Source organism: Notothenia coriiceps, unplaced genomic scaffold, assembly GCF_000735185.1.
Source record: "Notothenia coriiceps isolate Sejong01 unplaced genomic scaffold, NC01 NC01_scaffold00037244, whole genome shotgun sequence".
In the NCBI taxonomy this organism is placed as follows: domain Eukaryota; kingdom Metazoa; phylum Chordata; class Actinopteri; order Perciformes; family Nototheniidae; genus Notothenia; species Notothenia coriiceps.
Window position 1 is genome coordinate 20,166,537 of NW_011369945.1, and position 9,935 is coordinate 20,176,471.

The 9,935-nt window shown below is 40.2% G+C and overlaps 2 protein-coding genes across 2 annotated transcripts in view; one reads left to right on the top strand and one right to left on the bottom strand.

Annotated features, from left to right (window-relative positions):
* Positions 1-5,634, top strand: part of LOC104965396 (V-set domain-containing T-cell activation inhibitor 1-like) — a 6,940-nt gene extending 1,306 nt beyond the window's left edge. The window contains exons 3-4 of the mRNA XM_010794350.1: positions 253-634; positions 5,534-5,634. Of these exons, the coding sequence (XP_010792652.1) occupies positions 253-634; positions 5,534-5,634 (483 nt within the window). The remainder of the gene's footprint in view (positions 1-252; positions 635-5,533) is intronic.
* A 517-nt stretch (positions 5,635-6,151) lies between these two features.
* LOC104965397 (calcium-independent phospholipase A2-gamma-like) overlaps positions 6,152-9,935 on the bottom strand; it is a 16,317-nt gene continuing 12,533 nt past the window's right edge. Inside the window, exons 10-11 of the mRNA XM_010794351.1 lie at positions 7,536-7,696; positions 6,152-6,155 (exon numbers count right to left, since the gene is read on the bottom strand). Coding sequence (XP_010792653.1) covers positions 6,152-6,155; positions 7,536-7,696 — 165 coding nt within the window. The remainder of the gene's footprint in view (positions 6,156-7,535; positions 7,697-9,935) is intronic.

The window sequence follows — 9,935 nt, forward strand, 5'->3', positions numbered from 1 at the left end:
ATATATAAAAAAATTTTTTTTGGGGGGGGGCGCCAAAATTGTTGCTGCATACCCCCCTGACACAGGGCAGCTGCGCCCCTGCTTGAGAGCTCTCGCTATCATATGCCTCAAACAGTCCTGATGGTCTTCTAGGTAATCACACATCCTGTCATGTACACAGCTACAGTTGGGATACCTTTGTTATCATGTTACTCTGATACTGGAACAGTACATTCAGTATTTTCCCACCATGTACATCTTTTAAGTATTTAGTTTTGTGTTTTCCCAGCAGAGTCCTCAGTCCATGGCTCTCCAGAGAAGGTTAACGTCTCTCCAGAGAAGGTTTGCGTCTCTGCCGGCGGCGGCGCTATTCTTCCTTGCAGTTTCCCTCCCAACGATGTCTTCCGCACGTTGGAATGGTCCAAGACAGACCTGAAGAAAGTGATCGTCTTTCTGTTCCGCGACAACCGCGAGGATCTCATAGAGCAGAGCCCGCTCTACGGTTCCCGGACGAACCTCTCTGTGGAAGGTCTGAAGAGTGGAAACGCCTCGCTCAGGATCTCCAACGTTCAAGCGGCGGATGCAGGAACGTATCAATGCATGAGGATGTGGAAGAAAGGCCAAGAAAATATTACAGAAGTGGAGCTTTTTGTTGGTACGTTCAGTCTACCTATAAGGGTTCATATTTGGCAGAGATGTCAAAAGTACACACATTTACTCAAGTAGAAGTACAGATACTCGTGTTTAAAAATACTCTGGTGAAAGTAGAAGTACTGACTAAACTTCTTTACTCAAGTCAAAGTAAAGAGGCTTTGAAATGTACTTCAGTAAAAAGTACCCATAACTAGCAGCTGTTTTAAAGAGTACCTGACCTCCCTTTATATTAATAGAACAATAATGTCATTGTTAGCTAATGAATGTTTCCATGCTGAACAACGGCAACATGACAACGTTTTCATTGGTCCCTCTTCTTTAGAGAAGACCAGGGAATGATGGATACACGGATCGTGTTCAAATCAATAGGCACGCAATGACTCTAAATAATAATGATCACGCCACCAACACACATTCAGACTAAAGGAACCAGCCTGTTTGGAAAATGAGAGAAGTAGAAAGTACAGGTATTTGTGTTCAACATGTAAGAAGTAGAAAGTACAGGTATTTGAGTTCAACATGTAAGAAGTAGAAAGTAAACTTATTTTGAACTATGTTTCTCCAGAATCAGGAAAGGCTGTGTTACAAAATAAGCCGCAAATGCTCAAAAGTGTTCTGTGTTCTGATGTTAGTTGGTGATTTTCCAATAAATATGTGAAAAAAATAAGTTTCCTCTGAGATACAACTCAAAATAAGATTCTTTGACTCAACAAGATGATGCATTGTCTACAAACAAGACCTGATATCTCACCGCAGTGAAAGTTCTGAAGTTATTGTATCTTATATCAGGTGTAGAGACATATTCTGACTAGATGTTGATGTTGATAGATTTTGAGTTTTTGTTTTGTACTCACTGCAGGTAGCAGGAAGTTCATCAGTGGCGTCTCCACAGTCGTCCATGCCGTCACACTCCCATCGAGCCGGCAAGCATTTACCGTTCCCACACTGGAAATTATCGGATCCACATGTCGTCAATGGATCTGTGACAGAGAAATATGAACACACAGTTAAACAAAGGCTTATTGTTTGAGTTATCATTCATCAGCGAGGAGTCCTCATATACACAGATATGGCTGCACATGAGATGAAGTAAGGTGAGGATAATCATTCTGCAGAACTCTATTCAAGTCGTTTCAAACCAAACAAAGGACGATTTGAATATCTATTAATTGTCTGATGGTACATTGAATTAATGAGGAAAACTTTTGCATGAATTCTTGATGAATGGAAGCAAAAGGAAGCGCCATTTTACAACAAAACAATATCAAATCATCAGCTTCACAAATTCAAACGTTGGCTCATGTCGATACCCGTAGCTAATCAAAAAAAAAAAAATGTTGTTTTGTAGTTCTTTGTTCACTCTTTCCTAAGTAATGTGGCTGTCCATGAAAAAAGACCCATAGGAAAATAATTGTGCAGAATTCTATGAAATAAATTCTTCAGCACTAAAACATATGTCTATAACTCATCCCGTGGTACATTGAATTCATGAAGAGAACGTTGTTATTCTCGCATGCCTTCAACCTTTCGTGAAGAAACGGAAGTTGTGTTTAACGTCAAAACAAATTCAAAATATTAGTTTTGAACGTAAACCTTGTCTCATTCAACAAATCACAGCTAATCCAAATAAAGTTGTTCTTGAATGCTATCAAACGTTGTTATTCTCTCGATGAATGGAAGTTAACGGCACCTGCGTTTCCTTACAAACAATCTGTTTACAATTGTGTTATGAATCACAGCTAATGCTTCTAAAGTTAGTGTTTATTTCAATTTCTTCTGGATTTCTCTGCATTTGGTACTTTTCCCTTAATGCTTTAAGTACATTTTGCTGACAATTCTTAATTTTACTCAAGTTACATTTCCAATGCAAGACTTTGACTTGTACCAGAGTCTTTTAAAGGTGTGGTATTAGTACTTTGACTTCATCTGAATACTCCTACACACGTGATCAAACACACACACGTGCCTGTAGGATGTTTTTTAACCAAGGGTTGAGCTGGGAGTCACACAGGGACTCTCTCTGAATGTAAACCCACATGTATCAGCCCGTTATCAGGCAGCTGCTGATATGGCGGCTTCATAACAGAAATCTACTTTGTTTGGATTGCCAGGTTTTATGGTTCACTTAATTCGACACGAGTGTAAACACAACATCTCCCCATCTTTAACGGACCCGATGAAGCCTCTGAACCAGAAGGAGTAATTAGATTGTGTATCAGGGAAACAGCAGCTTGTGAAAGGGTTAGTAGAGTTCATTCCTCCCTCTGGCCCCGGGGCTCCATACGGCCACATGTTCCTGAGAAACGAGGCGCAGGAGGAGGTGTTTACAACTGAAGCATTTAGCAGCTAGCCATTAGCATCGATCAAATAGTCTGATTCAGTAAGTGCAGGATTTGCTTTTTAATTCTAACTCCAATTAAGTATTTATGTGTATGTTTTCATAGGTTCAAGTCCTTTGTGATAGGTTGTACAAATGATGAATTATGCATTGCTATGACTGGTTGACAGCACAATAAATCATAATAACAGTTTGGCGTGAAACATCTGCTGCCGTCGGTCATGGCCGAAGCTTCAGTTCAAAACAAAGAGACGCTTTATTGCTGCTTCTGTAAGAGGACATGTTTTCATCGGCAGTGAAGGACGGTGAGGTACATTCACTCAAGTATTGCATAATCGGACTCAATTCAAGTTTTCAAATGTATTCTGTGTTTACGTTACATTGTGTATTCCTTGTTGATATGTGTTTTCTTCCACTGCTGATACGTATATATTAACTTTTTGTGTCTGACAAACCCAATTTGGGATCAATAAAGTATATCTAGTTTAATATAGCCTACTTTATTTTACTTAAATGCACATTTAACATACTTTAAGAACACTATACCTCAACTGCACTACAATTTAAAGGGAAATATTGTACTTTTACTCGTAACTTACAAAGACTTGTTTTATCTTAATGTGTGCATATGTGTAAATGCGTCTGTTGATTGTATATTTACATTCGATTGGCTTTATGATATCCTTCACAGTAGACTTGAACATATCAAATCACAACTTTCATTGAATTTTGGATGATTTAGTCAACTTTGTAACAACCATTGTGTTCCCGGTCAAAAATGACCGCCATAAAGAAAAGGAATTAGTAACCATCCGGATCAGATAAAACACACACACACACACACACACACACACACACACACACACACACACACACACACACACACACACACACACACACACACACACACACTCTAGATGTGTTCCCCCCCTTATATGCCCCTCCCCCCACATGGATCACACCTGGCACACGCAATACATGTTCAGTGTCTGTTCTTTGTATATTTACTGCAGTTGTTCATGTATACCAGTAGTCTGATACAATATGTACAGTTTGAAAGGGTGTTAAATGAAATGTGGTGATGATTCATGGTGTTTGTGTTAATGTAGCAGTTAAAACAGGACCGGTCAAATTTGACCGCGAACACCAAAGTAAGGGGGGGGAACAAGACAATAGGAGGGTTAAGTAGTCTCTCCAATGCAGGACTTTTGCTTGTAATCGAGTTTTTAGCAGTGTAGTTTTAGTACTTGTACCTAATTAAAGGATCTGAGTAATTCCTCCTCCGCTGACTGTAGTCGTTTTTATGATTTCAAATGAGTTCAAGTGTGTTATTGCTTCTTAAAGATAGTCATCAGCTTGATGTTGATAAACTGGCTCTAATCAATCCTTGTAGGGTAATAATAATACAAATAAACAGGTGGTATAAAACCCTCTAACGGTTCAACTCAGGTCGATTTCTATCTTCTAATTTCCTGCAACAGTGGATTTTTCCGTTAGATCACTTATATTCCCTGAAGCCTCGTCACCAAACACACGTTCACGCTCGGTGTTTACTCAACAGGCTCAGCAGGTTCAGTCCTTGAACAATAAAATGTCATCGTTATCGATCCAGGGCAAATCCATGCTGGGCATTAAATATTGTGTATTTTAGAACCATTTCTCAAAGCCAGAAAGTTGCCCCCAAGTGAGATTAAAGACATACTTTCCCCCAAAATGCGTTTGTATATCAATAACATTGAATTTGTGAGGAAAACTAGCCTCCACAGCGTTCAAAGAATCAATATTGTTGTCTTTTCATTTAAGCCATTTTGTGCAGTTATCAAGATGAATTTGACAGAAGGAAAACTTCACCTCTAAAATGTATTTCTATAAGACTCACCTTGAATTTATAAAGAAAACTTCAGGACGTGCGGAGATCAATAATTTATCCCGTCGTACGTTCACTACTTCACAAACACATGCATTTAAATACAAATATTGAATTGATCATTGTTTGCAAAGGCACGCTACTTTCAAGTGTATTCAATCTTACATTTGAGTGTAAACACATTCGAAAACTGGATTAATGAGACTTTTATAACACTGCAATTATACTGGATTAATATTAAATTGGGTAAGATTTAGTAAAGGGATGTTATGATGTGATTTTCCTGGTGAAAACAGCCCTAAATTACTCCAATTCAGCAAGAATTTGGTCAGTTTTTAGACTATTAGTTCAACTTTCCAAATTCAAGGTTTCCCAAGGTGAGTAGCTTATCTGCAAATCATCATTTAGTGGATGAAACATTCCTAAAAACACATCACACACTGCTCCTCTGCCCAGACATGTGTGGGAGGCGACCTTTTCCCAACATGGAAACGGGACACGTTTCATTGCCACACATGTCTGTGAGAAAAAAGGTCACAGGTGACAACAACCAGTTGCAACATGTTCCACCACACACACCGTTTCCCAGAAGCGACACACACACACACACTGGGAACAGAACAGGTCTGACGGAGACTCCAACCAGAGCTGGAGGAATGCTGCAGACACACAGTGTGTTTGTGTTGGACCGTGAGTTGGAGGGCTTCCATTCATTTCCACAGTATGGGGCGTTTCAGGACACACATGGTGGGAGGTGCAAACAGGCTGCACATTGCATCATGTAGATCTAGGATAGAAGTGTTTTCCTCTACACTGATTTATATACAAGTCAAGCCAGTTTCCCATATTATAATATAATGGCTTCAAAAACCGGCTTTTTTCAAAATCGTGCTTGACATTTTTTACACATTCACCCTCCTCAAAGCTCATTGGCTGCAATACGGGTCAATGAAACCAAACATGCGGCTCCATTCAAAAACAGCCAAGGATTTAAGCAGAAAATAAGCCATAAAAAAGCTTGATAACAGGAGGATTTTCACGGTAAATTACGCGTAAATATGAGTGAAAGCGTAACGGTGAGAGCACAAGATTTGAACTACATTCTCAGAATAAGTGCGCCCTCCCCCCATCACCTGTCACAGGAGTGGGCAATTTAAATACACACGGACTCCAATCTTATTTAAATCATCATTTAAAAACAAATTTCTACCAAATAACGCAGAGAGTGAATCTTACACTGATTTTATGCACAAACCAAGTCACACATAGAGTTAATAATTACGTCATAATTAGTCAATAAAATGAAGGAAAACTTACCTGTGTGAACGAGGGTTAAGAGAAAGAATAACAAAGATGCGTGAATCAGCATTCCCATGTTTCCCAGGCGCACTGGAAGATGCATGCACTCTAATGTGACTAAATAATGTAATTATAATAAAAACACACTGTCAGAAATGTGATTTACACCAACGTCTCTATAGTGGCTGTTTTGTAGAGATGCTCAGAGGAGGGATGCCCTGCTCACTGTACTGTTTGACAACAAAATCAGACCCATTTCAATGTGGTCCAGGGTGGGTGGGGCCGGAGGGGCCCCTCGGTATGGGAGGCGGGACCTGGTGAGTGGTGTGATTTCTGAGGCAAACAGCAGCAACAATTGGGAGGAGGAGCTCCGGGGAGATGGATTTACTACCAGTTAACCCTTTCAGAGAGGGAGGAGAGACAGTGTTTGTATACATCAGGTGAGTTTCATTCCTTACTCTGACAGGGGCGTAGACAGGGTTTCTGGGACCAAAATTGGGGGGCCATAAGTTCAAGGTTGAGGAGGGGGAAGGGGAGGAAGAATTTGAAATATTTTGAGTGTAAAGTCAGAGATTTAGAACAAAAAAGTGCTAATATCTCAGCACTACAAATGGGAAATGTTGACGACGTGATATTGGACTTATTCCATAATAAGCCTCTTAACTGTGAAACTCATCATTAACATTATAGCAGCGAATATTTTTAATAAATGTTTTCAGGCGGTTGTCTAGAAAATATATAGTATGGAGGCGATACTGTGGCGCTGATGTTATAAGATAATAATAATAATACATATTATTTATATAGTGCTTTTCCTGGTGCTCAAAGCGCTTTACAAGCAAGTAAAGAAGGAACAAAATAGATAATAATAATAATAATAGCTTGGATTTATATAGCGCCTTTCATGGGACCCAAGGTCGCTTTACAAGGAAGAACAGGGCAAAACAAACATAACAAAAACAAAAGGCAGTCAGACAACCAGTCCGACAAAACAACAAATACATTAGGGGCCAAAGGCCTTAGTGAACAGATGGGTTTTGATGGCCCTTTTGAAGGCGTCAAGTGTGGGGATGTTGTGGATCTCCGCAGGGAGAGCGTTCCAGAGGGTGGGGGCTGCCACACTGAAGGCTCTGTCCCCGAAGGTTCGCAGTTTGGTGCGGGGGGGTGGTAAGCAGGCCAGAGTCTGAAGACCGCAGGTTCCGGGGTGGGGCATGTGGGTCCAGGATGTCCGATAGGTACTGGGGGGCATGGGCATGGAGGGACTTGTAGGTAAGGAGGAGGACTTTGTATGTTATGCGGGACTTGACCGGCAGCCAGTGGAGGTGGATGAGGGTGGGAGTGATGTGCTGCCACGGCTTTGTGTGTGTGAGTACCCTAGCAGCACAGTTTTGAACATACCTGTCCAGGGTTTTGTTGGGGACCCCAAACAGGACACCATTGCAGTAGTCCAAGCGGGAGGTGACAAACGCGTGGACTAGGGTTTGGGCAACCGACTCCGAGAGTGACGGTCGGAGTCTTGCAATGTTCCTTGGATAGAAAAAGGCCGATTTGGTCACAGACTTGACGTGGGAGTGGAAAGAGAGGGTGGAGTCGAGGATACAAGGGTGGCGCCACGGACGTAACAACAACAACAACAACAACAACAACAACAAAACAAGTATATAGTTTGTTCCAAATAGTTATGATAAGATTGCAGAAAACTATTGTGAGAAATTAATATTCTAATATTATCCTATCCAATAATCATATACTTAAAACACAACAACTAAAAGAGGATAGCATAATGGTCAATCCACACCTCAATGGACATTTGCATCTAGATTCACCTTTTCTTCCATAATACAATTTCTTCTCCCGACTCGTTTCTGCAAAAACGATGTGGAGTTTTCCCTAAACACGATAATGATGTTTTTTAGCAATCGTTTGACTTTTTCTTTCCAAAACAACGTATCAGTTTCCGTCATGATATACCTTTTTATTTTTCTAGAAACACCCCCATAAAGTAAATAAGATGCTTCCCATCAAAAGGCGTTTCAAGTCACAACGAGTCTACCTACTCTGGCAGACGTTCAATATTTAACTAAACAAAGGAAACCAGGTCAACAGGGGCTGTTATAACAACGTTTGGTGTTTTTATGGAGATATTAGATAAGTAACTTAATTCTATGTCAATCACTTACTTTTCTACATAAGGTGTATGGTGAGTAAAACTTTCTAAAACATACAACAGCGTCCATAAAGTCATTAGTTTGTATCTCCATATCCGCCCCTACTTCCTGAATGGAGGTTGTCAACTGTACATAATGAAAACATGTTTTAAGGTCCAGAAGTCTCAGGCGGTCCTCGGTCCATACCATCGTTTACAGTGAGATTTACCTCAGAGGAGCAGATAAATGTACATGTGAAGAGATAAAACTTCAAAAACAACAACCTTGAACCGGAGTAAACGAGGAGGTACGATACGTTCAGGAATACTCTGGGGATAGTTGGTTTTGTGGAAATCAATAAATTCCACATGTTTGTTATTAATCGTGCTTTCATAGGAAAAGACTTTTTTTTAGGGGGGGGGGGGGGGGGGGGGAACATTTTAGAAAACAGAAGCTAAAGACCGGTTATACAAAGTGTCTCGGTAAAAACGTGTACGTCTGACCCTTACTATCAAAAGAAGGGTTATACATGAGATAACATGCAACAACCTCTAACCTTCGTTACTCCCCATGTGCCCAAACAATAACATGTGAGCCCACCAGAAGACAGAAAATAATCTCGTCGTCTTTCTGAAGATCTGCTGTTATAGGTACATAATGGAACATCTAGGATCAGGCCAAGGGCTGTCACACTGAGATAAAATATTGGACCGCAATCATGGAGTACACAGAGAAGGGAGCAGGCATAGGGAAGAAATAGAGACAAAGTGTATGTCATATGGATATATTCAAAGATTCAAGTATCCAATGTATTTACGTACAATAAGATCATGAAGTTAAAGAAATACTTTTAACCACTCTATAGAGTACTGGAAATGAAAATAATTTTGGCAGATTATCCTGAAGTTATCATCCATCTTGGTTCTCCACTTAACAAAAAGGCCAATGGGGAGTTTTCCATTAGTTCAGGTTATTGCAGGATGGGCCCTAGGTTTGGTGGAGAGATAATATTTACAAAATTAGCATAAAAAACACCACCAGGGGAAAAAGCAAATGTCAATGGATCGCAATATTACATGGCGCTTTTTCCAGTTATGCAACCACTCAACGCAGTATTTACACACATCTCAGCACTCCCCAACAATATAGGGGAACATAGTTTGCCATACAGAGTTAGCCAACATTCACCACACAGTTAGCAATCAAGGGCAAACATAGATTGATTATTGTGTGTATTATCACAATAGAACATATGACTGCAGGACTAGGAACCCAAATTACAGAACTTGGTGGACAATCACCTACCTCCTGAGCTATTTTGGTATTTTCCATGGTGAGTATAATTGTTGCTTTAACTCCAAGATCAATAGAATTGGAGGATTGAAACCCTCTTTAATGGTCACACATATAAGCACACAGCACACACACTGACATTTGACCTCTGTATCCTACCTAGGAGCAGTGGGAGCTTTGTATAGCAAGACAAATTATATGAACCACTGATATTTCCCTCTGAAATTAAAGTTATATTATAGAAACCCCCCCCCCACCAAAAAGTAAATAAGATTTCCAAATCAAGGCGAGTCTACCTTCTCTGGCAGCTTCAATATTATAAATAAAACAAGGAAACCAGGTCAACAAGGGGGCTGTT